We start from the raw sequence: 18,922 nt of genomic DNA on the forward strand, positions 1-18,922 counted from the left end.
TAATTTTATGTCTCACCACTTTATGTGTAACTCTAAATTTCCTGATTATATAATAGGCATAGATTTGTTCTTCCTCCGTGCGTAAGGAAATCAGACCAAATGTAGCCGAGTGTTGTAGATCAGGCCAGTACTTGTCAGACTTTGCCTGGTAAGTAAACATAAAATACAATATTCTAATATGTTTTTAAAAATCACTGTTATTTCTCACATAAATTTTGAATATCTTTTTTTTTCACGGAAAGAATAAGAAAACTACCCAACATATTCGTGTTATACTGTTTCTAAGAATACATTGTTTAGTGTACTTATATTTATTGCATTATATTAGGGAACATACCTTTCTACAATTTTATCACTTTTATGGTGTCAATGACAATCACATTATTTCCAATAATTGCCTTTCAATAACTTGTAAAATTAAGATTAAGTTACTTTGTTGCCTTCTTTGAGGTTGGTAAGCATAACTATTTGGTGGACGTTCTCTTGCCAAATCATGGACCAGAAATCTGTCACTGTGTTCTGTCGAGGTCCTGTTACAGAGGCTTAAATCTGTTAGTTAACATTTTACTTGCTGACGGTGAGCTTTATTACATGTTTATATAAAGAGGTCAAAAATTGCAATGAATAGACAGAAACACTGAAACCTTGTGTTGCAGTATACAAATGAATGAAAACCGAATATGTAAAAATATGTACCTTGTGATGCAATATATTCATCTGTCTTATCAATACCCTGAATAAAGGAAACAAAAGTCCTCATTAATGATACATTACAAAACATAATTTCTGTTTGTTTGTTGTTTAACGTCCTTCTCGAGAATTTTTCACTCATATGGAGACGCCACCACTTGCAAGTGGAGAGCTGCAAATTTTGACCTATACTCGGCACTCAGGGCCATTGAGCAGTGAGTGGTCTTTTTCGTGCCAGCATCTACTGAGACACGGGACCTCGGTTTATACGGTCTCATCCGAAGGACCGGTCTCCATGTCCCACAGTGGGATTCGAACCCGCGACGTAAGGATCAACTCCTTAACCCGCGACTCGAGAGCAGACTCTCTATCACTGCGCCACGCGGGCGACAAAACATAATTTCAAAAGATTTTAATAAGCTAGGGAAAATGATTCCGGGATACAAAAAATGTATGATGTGAAACATTTTAGCATAATATTCTTTGTAAAAGGTCGTACTCTTTAAAGAGATGAGACTCTATATATTTAAGAAACATTTTTTTTTTCTGTTTTCAATATTTTATTTTCATGTAGTTTTTTTTTTCATGACCCTTTTTTGCCCAGTATTTCCCAATAGCAGAAGAAATCTAAAGGAATCCTTAAACTTGAAAGAAAGATTATTTTCTAAGAAGCTATTTACTATTAGGAAAGACAAGACATTTTAATGCCATCTGCTACCGTATACCAACGAACTCACATCAATATAATTGGCGTTGATGTAGTCAGACTGGCTGTTGGACAATTTGATTCTGGAATGATCATCTGAAAGTATTCAATGCGTTTATATTGAAAAATAAATAATATGCTTTTGTTTGGTAAGTAATTTACATACGTAAACATCTCTATTTTTTTTTAACACAAAACATACAAGGAAACGTGGTCTTGAATCTGTTCTTTGTTATGTTTTCTGGCCGTTTTCCAGCATAACAAGGATATCTTTCACCGTATGGAAGTGCCTAAGTATTGAAAAAATAGATGCTTCAAAACAGAACAAAGGTATTAACTTATCATTGATATATCAACTATCCTTTTAGATATCCTTACTGCATACTCTCTTTGAAAGCCATCGTCTTCATTTTGCCGTTTCTCTTTAATAATATTTTCCATTTCATCAATATTGATATCTGGAACTGTTTCCTCATTCAAATAGAAATCTCCGTATGGATTTTCCTCATGAATTTTCTCGTCGTTGTCAATATCGTCGTCTCCCTCAATGTTGTTCGCTTTCTCTTCTCGAGTATGTTTACCTGACCTGCGAAAACCACTCAGGTTTCTGGATTCTGAAGTCACTTCTATATTCTCATAAATATTTTTGAACTCCTTCTTCGCTGTTGGTGATGTAGCTTGAATGAAAAGTATACATATGTGTAGATTCGTTTGACTGTGGTTACGTTCAGTGTTAAGAACTTTTTTTGGCTGTCAAATGCAAACTTCAAAACATAACTACTCTACTGATAATTACTGTGATGTTACATCATATAACAACTATGTATAGATTAATTTTAACAAGCTTTGTTTTTCACCAGTGCCTTTGTCTGTACAGTATTTGATCTTAAATATGGAACTAGCTCTTCAAATTCAAAAATTAGGTAATAACATTAAAGTGGCCACCTAAAGATACCATTCACCTGTTCAGTCTCAGTGTATCATATTCGCTACGAAGATCAGATGCATTAAAAAACTAGAAATATGTCCATAGGACATGAATGCCCCGCCAAGGGTATATTAGGTTTGTTTTTTTTTTTTTTTGTATGTTCTTTAACGTCCCTCTCGAGAATTTTTCACTCATATGGAGACGCCACCACTTGCCGGTGGAGAGCTGCAAATTTTGTCCTATACTCGGCACTTACGGCCATTGAGCAGTGAGGGATCTTTTTCGTGCCAGCACCTACTGCGACACGGGACCTCGGTTTATACGGTCTCATCCGAAGAACCGGTCTCCACGTCCCACAGTGAGATTCGAACCCGCGACGAAAGGATCATCTCCTTACTTCGCGACTCTAGAGCAGACGCTCTAACCACTGCGCCACGCGGGCGCCAGGGTATATTAGTAATGCAACATGAAAATTTGTATTTGTGTTTGAAATTTGATGAGAATTTCTTGAATAGTTTCTCTAAAATTGAAATCTAGAAAGTTGATATAGACGATGAATTCTCACCAAATTATGTACAAGTGCATATGCTTACATAAATATATCTTAAATGGTTTCTTTAAAATTAAGCAAAATGCAAATTTAAGAAAAGTGAGGTCAAGGTCCCAGAAAAGTTCAAGGTCAAACGTTTTTGATGCAGTTGAATAGATCTCATAAATACGTATCAGTATATTAAGTTTGATAAAAATATTTTGAATGATTTATTCAAAACTGAGTTAAATACCAATTTAAAATAAATGAAGTTAAGGTCAAAGGAAAGGTCAAGGTCAAAAAAATGATGATACAGTTGAAAAGGTTATATCAGTATGTATAAGCATATGATGTTTGATAAAAATATTATGAATGGTTTCTTTAAAACTGAGCTATACACTAATTTAAGAAAAGTGAGGTCAAGGTCAAAGGAAAGGTCAATGTCAAAAAATATTGATGCAGTTGAATATTTCTCATCAGTATGTATCAGCATATGAAGTTTGATAACACTATTTGAATGGTATCTTTAAAACAGAGCTAAAAAAACTTATTTAAGAAAAGTGAGGCAAAGATGAAAGGAAAGGTCGAGGTAAAAAATATTGATGCAGTTGAATAGCTCTCTCATCAGTATGTATCAGCATATGAAGTTCGTTAAAAATATCTTGAATGGTTTCATTAAAACTGAGCTAAACACTAATTTAACAAAAGTGAGATCAAGGTCAAAAGAAAAGTCAAGGTCAAAAAATGTTGATGCAGTTGAATAGCTTACATCAGCATGTATCAACATATGAAGTTTGATTACACTATCTTGAATGCTATCTTTAAAAGTGAGCTAAACACTAATTTAAGAAAAGTGAGGTCAAGGTCAAAGAAAAAGTCAAGGTCAAAAAACGTTGAAGCAGTTAAATATTTTACATCAGTATGTATCAACATATGAAGTTTGATTACACTTATCTTTAAAACTGAGCTAAACATTAATTTAAGAGAAGTGAGGTCAAGGTCAAAGGAAAGTTCAAGGTCAAAAAAATGTTGATGCAGTTGCATAGCGCTAATCGATATCTAACTTCATGAAGTTTGATAAAAATATCTTGGGTATTTCTTTGAAACTTAGCTTTGAACAGAGCTAAACGCAAAGTGTGACGGAAGGACAGACGGAAGGACGGAAGATCAGAAGGACTGAAGACGGACATGACAAACACTATATACCACGGCCATATTCACTGAAAAATCAAGATTGATTGATTGTTGTTTTAAGTCCCTTGCAAGAATTTTTCACTCCTGTGAGACGTCACCAGATGCTGGAAAAAAGCTTTAAATTTAGACCTTTACTCGACACTTAGGGCCACTGAGCAGTGGGGATCCTTTATCGTGCCAACGCCTACTTTGACAAGGGATCTTGGTTTTAAAGGTCTCATCCGAAAGACCTGTGACCTTCACATCTAGTGCTTGGCGAAGGAACGGTTACTACCTATGTTAAGGTCTTTGGTTTGACGCGGTGCCGGGAACGAGAATCAAACCCGGTTTTCCCGATCACTAAGTGAGCCGCTAAGCTTCCACGAGATTTTAGGACAATCATTTGAGATTTTAAAACCTTAACTATTAAGATATGTTTTGCAGCTAAAAAGGAAGTGATATAATAATTAGGCCTTTCAGCTTCCGCTAGGAGGATAACTAACTATTGGGTGTTGTTTACAGCAGCCGCGAGATTAGTAATTTTTTTTAAGTAGATCAATTTTTAGCGTTTCCAAATTAACCCTCATTGCCAGTGGTGACCTATGTTTTAATAATTCAGTTGATAATTTATTTTTCACGTGGTTACCGACTTTATACAATACTTTATAAGCTACAGTTTGAATAAAATTTTAACGTGAAATGTAAACCCTTTTAAATTTTAACCAGATTCCACTTTTAAACCTGCTTGTTCTTCTTCGTTCTTTATGTAAAGAATACGACAATAATTTACTGCATTTAATTGCACGCGTAGAAATATACATCATTCTAGAAGAAGCACAACAATGCACACATAAAAATATGAAATTATATTTTCTTCTTCGTAACAACTGCCGAGGACAGTTACAAATCTTGAATATAGTCCGTTTCACTTTTATTTTGATCTTATTACTTCAGGTCGAATGAAGACAATCACCTTGTTTTGATACATAAGAAACACTTCTTTATTTACAACAATACCAGAATTGAAGCCATTCCTATACATCAGCAATTTATTGACCTTTTCACATTTGAGATAACTTTCCTCAAAACACAACATCGTAAAATCAATTAATGATAATTTAATTTTTAATGATTTCATTAAGTGTGTGTAAAGCTTATACTGTATTTTGAGAATTTCACGTACCTATAAATCTATCTATCAGATTATTTTTACCATAGGTGCCTTTTGAAAAATTAGTTGAAAGGCCTATAATAATACATTTCCATGGTCCATTTTATTCTTAATACACTGATACCAAGTGTTCATGAGAACTGTACGAGATTTAAGGGCAAATGGTCAGGAATGAAGGGCAGTTATAAATTTTGACTAGATTACCACCCCAATGATTGGCCTTATGCTTGATACATAGGTACAAAATGATAACGAAATACATTGGAAGATGTTGATGTTGTAAGTACAATCAAAATCTATTATTTGAGAAATTATATTCCTTCAAGAATTTAAGCTGTAAGGGGAGATTTCTCTTTTTTAAATTCTGATTTTTTTTTTACTTTATTCCGATTTAGTGATAAAACATTTTTGAAGCATGAGAACATATACAGATGAAATTTAATACGAAATAAATATTCAATGTTGAACATGGCAGAAAAATACCTCTTTTACTATTCTTTTTTGATTGTCTCTGGTTACCGCCATTTGATGCTCTTGCACTACAATGAAACTACAAACTCTAGGCACCAGCTTAGTGTTTTTGCCTGCTAGTCGAACAAGCAACAATTTTACATTACTGATTAACCAGACCTTGAATACCACTTGAAGCAGTTTTAGAAAATTTAAGAAAGATAAGGTACTTTTTCTTTTTTGTAAATAGTCAAAATGTTTTCAAAATTTATTTTATTATATGACATGTACGTTTATTTTTATTATTTGGTTTGTTTTATCTTACCGTCTGATTAAGATCACAGAAAGGACAACAATGACCAGAACAACAAATGCGATGACACCAACAATCACGGGTAGCAATGGGAAGGAATTCATGGTCGTCTTTAAGGACTTAAACGTTAGAAAAACAGTTTTATAAGGAATTAATAAAACTGGTTACATCCTAGAGAGTATTTCTGTACATTTTCTTTAAAAGCTCACCTTTGAAGTTGAGGAGCAGACCCCTGACTCATGATGACATATTTGGTTGATACATTCTGTGGTACAGTTCATTTTACAGTTTATACCCCAGTTCCCTTGATGGCATTCTATGAAATAGGGTTATTTACTATTTTAATACTTTTATAGCAACTATAGGGTTATTTACTATATTAATACTTTTATAGCAACTTATGAGATTGTGATAATCGTAGTTCAAAATAAAACGAAATATGTTTTGTTTTTTATTATAGAAGTCTGCTAAATGTTGGTAACTTTAAACCTTTATAATTTATTATTATTATTTAATTTATTTTTTTTATTTATTTATTTATTTTTTGCTTGTTTGTTAGTTTGTTTGTTTTTTTCCCATTGATATAGGAAGGACAAACATTACACATTATCCTACAAAGTGAATGAATTTCGAAGAGAGCTATTGTTAATTAAAGAGTTAACAACTGACTTCCAAAGAAAATAATTTCTTACTTTTGATACACAGAGATTCTTCGTAGCCAGAAGTACACCCTTGTAAACAAGTACCATTGACATGGTAGCACGGAGCATCATTAAGACAATGGCCACAGGTTTCATTGCAGTTATAACCGTACATTCCACCGTCACATTCTTCAATAAAGAAATACTGAACATATTATGGCTATTTGTGTTGTTTTTATAAACTAGGGTTGATCCAAGATTAATATTTCAACTGCTTTAAATCTTGAATTAATGAATAAAATTTAATAAATAAGTATCTATTTCAACTTTTGCGCTAAGTTTCATTCAGATGTATGAAATACTTTTTAAAATGTTAAAATAAACACAATGTTAAATCTCGTCTATCGCCGAACCGCAAGAATGTAACGAGTCGTAATGACGTTTTACCTTCGGAACTCATTTTCACTTCATCCATATAATTACTTATTAAATCTCTCATACATCTTGCGTTCTATTTTATGTACACTCCCAACTTAATTGAACGTCTAGTTTTGGGGCATTTGAAAAAACAATATTCTCTTTCCATTTTCATATTCATTTCGCTGTGTAATGTGTAATGTAGGATCGGAAGTGGAAGTGACGTGAAAGACTCATCCTCCATACACATTCTACTTCCTAAAAGCTTTCCGTCTTTTGACTTCCATTTACATTGGTATTTTATGCAAATTTTGTATCTTTAACCTATTAGTTTTATTACATCAAGACTGGCGTAAAGTCTGGATAACAAATTCTTCAACATTTCAACCGAAGAAGAAGAGCGATCGGTGATTCTTGAATGCCAACTACATGTACTCTTAAATCTGAGAATACATAAGATCTATGCAATATAATGGGGGGGGGGGCATTTTGACACAATAATTTTAACACTTCAAATCAAAACAAGATGCTTTATAGCAAATTGGTAGTAAAGATTATTAAAAGGAAGCATTTGAGAGGATAAAAAGATCTGCAGATAAACTGAAAATGACTGCCGAAAAATAACGTCATAGCGACGTAGGTAACATTCTAGCCTTTCGGGCGCTAAGCAAAACCTACTCTTGTGTTTATCTTAATATTTCAAAAAAATATTTTATATCCTTGTATGACGTTTTAAGGCAAAATAAGTACTAAGGGTTTCATAATGTGAAATTTTGATAACAACATTCCATTATTGAAGATTTATAGCACTTGAGACATAACATATATAGCAGTTGTGACATGGCATTACTTTCGGATCAACCCTCGTATAAACAGAATACATCATGGGCAGATTTCAGTATAATCTTTGCTTCCCGATAAATTCAGATCATTGAACAATCATATGATGTTCACACAATGTTTTATTACATTTATGTATTCTATGTTAAAAGATTGGGTCAGCATAACAAACTCTTTACTATTACAATTGTCATATAATTTATCTTGAAGGCGTATATCAAAGCTTAACATTACTCGTAAAAGGCATTGTCCGCTATATTTCCCTTTCATCGCTGCTCTCCCAACAACCCCTATATAAGCCACAGATCTCTGAACAGTTCAAAGTATTTCGCTGTAGAGGTCTCACCTAAGAAGACGTACACATTGCCGTGTTACTCAGTCGCGATGAAATTGTCAAATTTTACGTACTTTTTTCGGAACCAGGAGAAAAGTAACATCAAATATACTAGTCAATGCATTATTTACAAACAGAAAATGCATATAAAACAAGGAATAAACGCAAAAAAACATCTAAGACCACAAAAGGAATATACACGTCGACCACGAGTTTCAAGTAAGCAATCGGGTGTAACGAAATCGAAGGGTTTATATACCTGTGTGATGGTGCCTATTTATGAGTATTGTTCAGCTTTACCAATTACAAGGATTTCACTATAAAACTACTAATCTTAATGTTGTTAGTTTTCGTCATTCATACGCATTTTAAGTAATTAAGAGAATAAAACCATTTTTGCTAGTGTATAAAGCAAGAGGAAAATTTACGTACTTTTATCACATCGTTCTCCTTTCCACCCAGTCTGACATTCTCCTTCACATTCCCCAGTAAACCTGTTACATGTGTTTGGCATACCACAGTTATCACTGCATTTCTGTACACAGTCTTTACCATAAGATCCAGCCTCGCATCCTGAATATAAAGGAAATCGGCCAGTAGAATATAAAATATTCTCTGTATACTTAAAACAATAACTTCCATTTCTAAATATGTATACATTAATTTCATTGCATAAAATCTTCAATTACAGGAACATTTACTTTAAATGTTGTATACCCTAACAAAAATATATAATAGTTAACTATAGTTTACTATAAAGAACTATAGATAATACTTTATAAATTTATTTACTATGAAACTTTAAAACTTTCTTTGAGAGTTCGAGGCTTAAGACCACTTGAATTCAAAACCAATTAGATAAATTTTGGAAATGATATGTAAGTATATAAGCAATATCTCGATTTAATATAAAAACGTGAAGGGTGAATTGGAAAACATGTGAGCTTTGATACTATAGTAAACTATAGTTAAGGAAGCTCTAAACATTTCACACTAAAGAGTTCTATTGTAGGGTAGTTTTATTGAGTCAGAGTGATCTACCCTTAGAAGAAAAATAGAATAAATGGGAATATACAGTTAATGACACAGATTCTTATGAATTAAAGTATTCTTAATGTTATGTTAGACAAAGATTAAGTAATTGAATACGTTATTTCCATTAATTTTCCCGATGCAAGTAAACAACGGTGATTTCTGTTCACAAATAGTTCATTGTCTTTGAACATTTTTTCTGCAAAAATAAGACAGGCACCCTATGTTGAAAATGAACTAGATATACTGAATATGTGCACCTTTATATATTTTTCATTCCAAATATATTTTTAAGTCCAAAAAGCAATTTTCAGTAGTGTTTAGAGCTTCCTTAACGGAAGTTTTTTTTTGTTTGGGTACCATTGTCCAATTGATACGTCAAGAAGATCTGTTTTTAGTGCTTATTTTTCTTATATACTAATCGTAATGTCTGCTTATGATGAGGTTTAGATGCATTTGTTCATCAGTGAAACACGTTTACCATTAAAACATGTGCATTCACGATACATATACATATTCTTATATTTAAGAAATCTATAACTCAAATAAAGTGAGTGTTATGTGTGCGCTTCAAAGGATATTATTACCACACAAAGAATTGCCTAGGAGCATGCACAGTACATCTATATTTAGAAATATAGTATAGGACGAAAATCATTTAAAGATGAATATATTTTATGGAGAATTTATAATTCATGTTTATGATGATCACAGGAACATGTAAATAATGTGAGTGATGATTCAAATAAATATATCGGCGACAACTTTTAAATGAAGAACAGGAACGTATCATCATTTTTGAAGGGGGGGGGGGCAGCCGGAGAAAAAAATTTCAACTTATCGGGAAAAAAACTTGACAAGCCAAAAAAAACTAGAAATATGTCCATAGGACATGAATGCCCCGCCGAGGGTATATTAGTAATGCAACATTTTAACACAAATTGAGAAAAGTGATGTCAAGGTCAAAGGAAAGGCCAAGGTGAAAAAATATTGATGCAGTTGAATAGCTTTCATTAGTATGTATCAGCATATGGTTTGACACAAATTAAGAAAAGTGAGGTCAAGGTCAAATGAAAGGTCAATTAAGGTCCAAAAAAATTGTTTATGCAGTTGAAAGGTTACATTGGTATGTATTAGCATACGAAGTTTGATAAAAATATTATGAATGGTTTTAAAACTAAGCTAAACACTAATCAAAGAAGGTGAGGTCAAGGTCAAAGGAAAGGTCAAAAAATATTGATGCAGTTGAATAGCTCTCATCAGTATGTATCAGCATATAAAGTTTGACACTAATTTAAGAAAAGTGAGGTCAAGGTCAAAGGAAAGGTCAAGGTCAAAAAAAGCTGATGCAGTTGAATAGCTCTCATCAGTATGTATCAGCATATGAAGTTTGATAACACTATCTTGAATGGTATCTTTAAAACTGAGCTAAAAACTTATTTAAGAAAAGTGAGGTCAAGGTCAAAGGAAAGGTCAAGGTAAAAAATATTGATGCAGTTGAATAGCTCTCATCAGTATGTATCAGCATATGAAGTTTGTTAAAAATATCTTGAATGGTTTCATTAAAACTGAGCTAAACACTAATTTAAGAAAAGTGAGGTCAAGGTCAAAAGAAAGGTCAAGGTCAAAAAATGTTGATGCAGTTGAATAACTTACATCAGTATATATCAACATATGAAGTTTGATAACACTATCTTGAATGGTATCTTTAAAACTGAGCTAAACACTAAATTAAGAAAAGTGAGGTCAAGGTCAAAGGAAAGGTCAAGGTCAAAAAATGTTGATGCAGTTGCATAGCTCTCATCAATATCTATCAGCATATGAATTTGATAAAAATATCTTGGATAGTTTCTTTGAAACTGAGCTTTGAACAGAGCTAAACGCAAAGTGTGACGGAAGGACAGAAGACGGACATGACAACACTATATGCCCCGGCCATATTCATGGCGGGGCATAAAAAAAAGAAAGAAAATTGAAAATTTTCCGAACTCGAAAATCCTATTTAGCGGGGAGGGGGTAGGTTCCAACTTCTTTCAGTAACAAATTTTATTCAAACACTACTAGAAAACCCTTATTTGACTATTTTACAACAAAAAGTGGGGGGGGGGGGGGCAACCGGCCTTTCAATTAACATTTCAAATAGTAAAAAAAAGTCTTCGGAAAAAAAAGGGGGCAGACCCCCCCCCCCCCCCCGCTGCTACGTGCCTGAAGAAATACATACAGTTGAGAATTTTTCACCTTCCCTAGTCATAAGATAAGAACGGAACGTACCTATATAAAATATATAGCGGTCATGAACCAAATGACTACAATGGTTACGCCCAGTGTAAGATCGAAAACAAGGTTTTAATAGCTTTAATAGAAGATATTCTCGCAGACAACAATAATAAACATTTTAAATAATCAAATATTAGTAAGACTTGGTAAATTGTAACCAGATTCTTTATTTTTCTTCTTGTCCAAATATCAAAGAAATCGACGTACTTGAGTAAATAGATCAAGAAAGTAGTATTTGATAAAGAATCAATTCTGAAAAAAAAAATAAATTTAATTAAAAAATCCTTGAAACCTCTGAGTAAGAAAAAAATTATATGATTTCTTTCTCGCTTTGGAATCATAAGAAATATTTTGGCAAAAGGAAAATCATGTAGCATTTCCACATGACATACATGTAATCAATAATTGCAAATTGATTGCTCAGCATCATTGTAATGTAAGTAGGAGATGTATTGACAACCATCTTTTTTCCTGTTAAAAAATATACATTTTTCAGACCGCTTTAGACCGCTTCTGTAATCTAGATAAATTTCAGTTCTTTTGCATACCGATTTGCATGACAAGGATAAGCATACACAACGAGATTATCGAAGAAGGGACCACATCTCACCTTCAAGACACTTCTCTCCCTTTGCTCCATCACTACAACCATTCATACACGTGCCGTTGACATGGTGACAGGTTTCTCCGTCACTACAGTTACCACATGACAGAGAACACTCCAAGCCGTAAGTGTGTTTATCACACACTGGAATAGCAATAAATGGTTGGATAGAAATACTCATGAAAAGCAAAATATTTTAAAAATTTCTCTGAAATATATATACAAACATTCTTTGTAACTACCTTAAAAATAATTATTCTTATTATGAATACGCATCTTTGTACCTCAGTAACTGCTTAAACAATTACTAATTACTTACATCTGCTGCATTTCAGACCTTGATATCCCGGCTTACAACCCAGACATTCTCCTGAGGTGATGTTACATCTTTGTTCCTGACAGTTTTCTGGACAGTTTTGGTCACAATTCTCACCATACTTTCCTGGATCGCTGCAACCTTCAGAAAGAAAGTCAATCAGTACATATTGGACTCTTCTCTTATTCATAAAAATGCTCTATTTTCAAGAATCTAAACTATTGTTGCTTTTGGTATTTCTTCATAAATCGCAATTCATATGATTCACTGTAATGCATAACGAAAATAGTACTTTACATGAGAAAATAAAACCCGACCTTTTTTCGAATAATTATTATTATTACCATTATATATAAATATATATATATATATATATATATATATATATATATATATATATATATATATATATATTGCAGTCAAAAAAGTAGTTCTTAAATCTAACCATACACTTCCAGTTCACACAATTCGTTGTAAGCATATGAAGAGTAGTAATCGGGATAGTTAACACCCCGTCTCCTCTCGTTATAGTATATAACGTAACGTCCATGTACAGGACAGCTTATTGTCTGATTCTCTGTTGGAGTACGGGCATCGTTTTGTAGGTCATGGAAACAAAGATAACTGCCCTGTTTTGATGTAGTATTGGATACGTAAAGGAAAAACCCAGCAAATCGACCAACGAACGGACCAGGACCTTAAATAAACAAGTACAACTTGTAAATTTTATAATGCAATATCAAGCAAATATTATGAAAGGTACAATATCTTGTAATGTTTTTTTTGCATATGTAGCTGAATAAAGAGCTTCTTGAAATACTTGACCCAGTAAATGCATTTCCTTATATGAATTCTTATACAGTCCAGAAAAATTTCAACGTGCTTCGAAATAGTTGAATAAATTTAAGTTTCATGTTTGGTCTAATTTGAATTCATTTCTTAGATTGTTAAGCAACTAGAACTTTGAATTCGTAAAATGATTTTTAGATAATGATTAGGGGTTTCAAGGTATGATTAAGGGTTGCAAGGTATGATCAGATAATTATTGATATGTAAATTAAACGTTTGTTCTTTTTGGCGAACATATCTTCAGAAAATCTGTTGGAATTCCAATCGGCTGTAAGTCCGCCCCGTTATTAGCAGACCTTCTTTTGTATTCATATGAAGAAGAACCTTCTACGTGTAAAGAAGAAGTCTAAGTTACTTGCTGTGACATTCAAATTTAAATATATCGATGACGTTTTATCAATTTACAATATTCATTTTCATCCCTAGGTTGATTCGATGTCCTTTTGAATACAAAAAAAAAAAAAACATAACGGAGTCTGACTGACACAACTGTTTCATATCTTGACATTTTACAAGAGAAATACATTAATGGCAAACTAACAACAAACTTTAGATAAAATTAATTACTTCCACCCTCCATCAACAAACCATTGTTACCTGCATATGGATTTTATGTCTCCCAAATGATTTGATCCGAAAGAGCATATTCTATGTAAGAACAATGTCTATAGCGAGGTAAGCGACATGTATTGAAAAATAAGTTGAAGATACGAGAATATCAACAATATTGTTAAAAGTCAATATTTTTCAAATTCTAAATACAATGACCTTGTTAGCAAATACAATTTACCATTTACTTGAATGTTAACTAAGGTTTTGCATTAAAAAAAATTAGGCCATTATTTTGACACGTAATTATCTAGAGTTTTCTGTTACCCGATCATAACAAGGGGTGCATGGCTGGTGTGACCGGTCGAAAGGATATTTAAACCTCAAGGCATCCCATTGCATCTATGTTGTTTTCAGAGGTCCATGTTGGCTCTGCTTCCAACAGGTATTTTTTCAAAGGACTTTTGAGCTTGATTACGAGGGGTGGTCTTAAAGTTCATTAACTAATTGAATAACTTCCATAAAAGAAATGAGGTTTCAGTGTTCATTATTTTTTAACGTAGTCCTCTCCAATTTAAATGCACCGTTCTGCCCATGTGCGAATCACGTGATACAGGCGGTCACGTGATATGCTCCGTAGCGTTCTGTTCCCAGAAGCTAAAAATTTTTTCCAAGTCTTATATTTCTTACCATGCAAGTTATTTTTTTATAACAACAAGCATTCTGAGAGTATTGCATTAGCAATACTAGTCCCCTACTGGCAAGTGTAATCTGGTTCCGTTCCCGTTAAGAATTGAAAATGCCATAATTCCGTCAAAAATTAATGAAGCGGGACGAAATGCAAACTTGGTCTATAACTAATCAAGTTAAAGCCACATGCCAAAAATCAGCTCAATATCTACAAGCGTATAGAAGAAAATTGCGGAAAACCCGTAAAAATTGAAAAGGCCGTAATTCCGTCAAAAATCAATGAAGCGGCACGAAATGTAAACTTGATCTGTAACTCATCAAGATACACTCACATACCAAAAATCAGCTCAATATCTGCAAGCGTTTAGGAAAAAAGTGCGGAAAACCAAGTGGGACAGACTGACAGACAGACAGAGGGACAGACAGACGGACAGACAGACAGACAGACGGACGGACAGACTCAGAGGAAACCTATACTCCCCTCCGGTTTCACCGGTAGGGGACTAATAACAGTCCATTTGACAGAAATGGCGAAATCTCGGCAATAGGATGGGTGGATAAGGATATCCTTTCCTAGGATGAGCATGGTGACCATTACAAACCGAGTCCGTCTTTGGAGAGTCGTTTTTCCAATGTGATAAAGTATAGAAGCATTCTTTTTATTATATCTGATATGTTTAAAGTCTAAAGTAAACGATATTGTCGGGATTTAATAATGATATTATTGTTAAGATATTCAACTATTTCTGTTACTGTAATTTGGCTATCTTTCATAACAAATTTGCTTAACTAATGACACATCTCTTCCCCAGCTTGCTTTCACTGGGCAACAGAACAAATATCATTTTTAACAATATCCCTTCCTTCACTTAAACAATCACTCCAATTAATGATTGAACTTCTGGCAAGTCTTTTGTCTTCATTAACATTGTATATCATATAGCTCTATATAGCTCTATATTATGAGCTAAAAAGGTATATATTGTATATGGCAGTTTTAAAATAGGTTTGTGCATGTGCACTAAATTCTGATTGCTTTTTACTCCAAGTCACTTTCCAAAATTCAACATATTTGAATTATGTTTTCATATATATATAGTTATTTATATGAATTTTCATAAAACATTACTTCTTTGCGAAAAGAAGGAGAGATAACTCTATAATTTTAGTAAAACTTGTGTATTTTACTATAGAAATCAACAGAAAACGGAATATTTTTAAAACGTCTCCCCCCCCCCCCCCCGTGAAACAAAAATACCTTTTTACAGATAATATGGACTGTCATTTCACAAATTCATACCAAAGCTTTTTATGTTTCACGGGGCGGGGGGGGGGGGCATATGTTTACAGACAAAAATCTACAAAAATGCTTATTTTTTCACAAATTTGAAAGGGGTTTACAACTAAAACAATGTATTTTATCAATAATATATGTTTGATTTTATATGCGTAAAACATAAGAAAAGATTTAAGAAACATTTATTCATATCTCAGAATATTTTAGAATGTGGTGATGCTTTAAAGCCCGATTCCAATGGAAACTATCGTTTACCCCCCTTATTTAAAGAGCTGGAATTAGGGGTAATTAACTATTTAACCCTGGTATTAACATTATCAGTCAATTACCATTGAACTGTTCTTTGCATTCAACAAAGATTGTACGGCCAAATTGCCATTAGTATTGAATTAAATGGGTGTAAAATGTAGGCGGGAATCGAGAGTTAGCGTGCGTAGTTCTTTGCTAAACTGTTGTAGGTCTATATAATAAAGATTTTTCTTATTCGATGAAAACTATGGGGAATATGGCAGCAAAGAAGGGGAGGGGTGCCGTTAAGGACAATCTATTACACTTTCCGTAACAAATACATTAATATTTAAAACAAGTTGTGTATTATTTGTCCTCTTTCTCACTGGCAAAAAAAAACCACTGCATTTTTTTCTTGTTATGTCTTAAAGAACTGTGATTTGTGCATAAAATAACTGAAAAACAAAACATTTTTCGGCTTAGTTTTCATTTTATTTGTTCATTCCTGTTTATATATTGTAGTTTTTCTATATACAATAATTTAATTAAAATGGCCAATATTTTGAAATGGCCCCATATCACTATAATGAGATATAGTGGTTAAGTTTGATTTTATTTTTTTTCTTAGTACGCTATATTCTAAATAATATATATACTTAAATTAAAAAAAAAATTGTCTGTTTTCTTACTCTCCAACTACTTCGGACCTCTTTCAGTTCCAAACATTTTATTTCTTGATCAGGGTGAAAAAAAAGTGACCGCAGAAAATATGATTCAATGGAAATCGTCATCAATTCTAGAGAGTAGTATTATTGATTATAAAAGAATAATGAGCTTTATACAACATTAGATTGATATTACTTTAAACCTAATTGACGAACGGGAAAAATCTTCTGAATTGACTTTTGAACGTACTTGCAAGATTTTCCGTCCTGTAGAAGATATTGACGTGACTGATGCTAGCCACGCTCTCTAGTTCCACTGTCCAAGTAGCTGTCTCGTTTCCGTCTGATATTGTACACTGTCCACCTCCTGCTGAGCGATTAGAATATTTTCCATCCACCGCTTTATCTGCTCCCCAAGCTATTGGTTTAGTTGGGAATTTGTGCTCCTGCCAGGCAGGTCTCTCTAAAGCTAGATTTTCTAATCAATGATAAAAGAAAACACAATTTAAAAAGTTTATTCTTGCTATTGAAAATTTATGCACTTTAACAAAAAAAAATACATGTACATGTAAAGACTGAAAAAAATCTAGAAGCAAGATTCTTTTTTGTCAAAAAAGTACATCAAGAAGATGTAGAACACATGTCACACGACTCAATTGACAACATAATAGTGTCTTTTAGTGATGATATTTAACGTCGTTCAAATCATCAATAAATGTATAATTTTTCGGTACAACCTGTTAAGCTTCAAGATTAAAAAATATTTTAACGGCCTTGTTAATATTTACAAATTCTGAAATAGTTTGATCAGATCCTCTGTTTCCTTACATTGCACTCTAACAATCCGTGACTTCATACATGAAGTTTGTGCAGCAAGATCAAGTACACATTAAATTAGTTTAATGGTCAGTCATAAAACAGGTTAAAAGATAATATGTTTTGCATGATTGGTCGTGATGGTTCTATAAATTTATATTCCATTTCTCTTTTAAAGTTTCGTGTGACTTCATAGTTGTTTTTCATAGTCGGAAAATGCATAATTGATGTGTTTTTATCATGCTAATGTCTTGTTCAAAGATGTCCCGTGCAAAATTGCGGTAAGCTTGGTCTCTCCGTATTGCAACATGTTATCTTTAAAATGAAGTTCAATGGAAAAATATTTAAATATTTTGTTTCAAAATTGCGGGTTTTTATTTCTTTTTTATTAATTTTTTTTTCTTTTGATTCATGTTTGTTTGTTTGTTTTTTTTTTAATTGTTTGTCTGTTTGTATGTTTGTTTGGGATTTTTTTTTTGGTTAAAGTTTGTTGAAAAGGGCCTAATTTATTCAATGCAAGGTGAAGTTAAAATAATTGTGCAAATTCTTAACTTAATTTATTTTCTGAAATATTTGAAAAGACACATATTGTCATACATGTTTTTCATACATATTTTTTATTGTGCTTCAAATTTCCGAATATATGCACTGCTTGAAATAATTCCTTTGGTATACCATACGCAATTAAGTGGACATGATTTCCTATATTATATGTAGTGTTTTTCCATATTATATATAGTGTTTGAAATGTTATTAATAATTATTTAAATAACAAGTTATTTACTTGGTATAATGAAAAATCACATTATAAGTAATTAAAAATGACCAATTACAAAACACTCTTTAAAAATTGCTTTAAAAAATGACATTTTCCCACTCGATTACGATTTCTTTTTTCCATACACCATCCTTAAAATAAAAAAAAATGATATCCTTCGATGCTAAATTATAAAATTAGAAAAGGAAATTATGAAAAATTAATCTGAAGTTTCCTAAGAATGGGTAATAAAACTCACCACTTTGAAGTAGATAAAAAAAGTAAGGGTCAGAACCCCTGATGTGATGAGATAAGAACTGAGCCGATATATATATCACAACATGCGTATAATTAATTGTTTCATTGTGCCCTCCCTAACAAAAAAATACTATAGTTAACTATAGTTTACTGGAGTTAACTATAGTTTACTATAGTATTTCAGTTTTAATTAAGTGAATAAAAGTATTTTTAGCTCTACTGGTCAGACACCAGAAGAGCTTATGTGATAGTAAGGTGTCCCTCGTCCGTCCGTCTAGCTGTCTGTCTGTCTGTCCGTCCGTCTGTAAACAATTTTTCAAAACGCTACTCCTCCTACAGTTTTGATCTGATTTCAATATAACTTGGCACACAAGTAGACTACACTAAGATAC

The 18,922-nt window shown here is 32.7% G+C and overlaps 1 protein-coding gene across 1 annotated transcript in view; it reads right to left on the reverse strand.

The window, feature by feature from the left end:
• LOC133199292 (uncharacterized) overlaps positions 1–18,922 on the reverse strand; it is a 74,661-nt gene that overhangs the window by 15,406 nt on the left and 40,333 nt on the right. Inside the window, exons 5-17 of the mRNA XM_061335120.1 lie at positions 16,950–17,177; positions 12,867–13,118; positions 12,425–12,562; positions 12,112–12,249; positions 8,625–8,765; positions 6,653–6,790; positions 1,993–2,073; positions 1,775–1,935; positions 1,599–1,686; positions 1,428–1,492; positions 697–733; positions 433–530; positions 17–145 (exon numbers count right to left, since the gene is read on the reverse strand). Of these exons, the coding sequence (XP_061191104.1) occupies positions 17–145; positions 433–530; positions 697–733; positions 1,428–1,492; positions 1,599–1,686; positions 1,775–1,935; positions 1,993–2,073; positions 6,653–6,790; positions 8,625–8,765; positions 12,112–12,249; positions 12,425–12,562; positions 12,867–13,118; positions 16,950–17,177 (1,694 nt within the window). The remainder of the gene's footprint in view (positions 1–16; positions 146–432; positions 531–696; positions 734–1,427; positions 1,493–1,598; positions 1,687–1,774; positions 1,936–1,992; positions 2,074–6,652; positions 6,791–8,624; positions 8,766–12,111; positions 12,250–12,424; positions 12,563–12,866; positions 13,119–16,949; positions 17,178–18,922) is intronic.

This window comes from Saccostrea echinata, unplaced genomic scaffold (assembly GCF_033153115.1).
Source record: "Saccostrea echinata isolate AGI-Se365-2 ecotype Australia unplaced genomic scaffold, CSIRO_AGI_Sech_v1 ptg000033l, whole genome shotgun sequence".
In the NCBI taxonomy this organism is placed as follows: domain Eukaryota; kingdom Metazoa; phylum Mollusca; class Bivalvia; order Ostreida; family Ostreidae; genus Saccostrea; species Saccostrea echinata.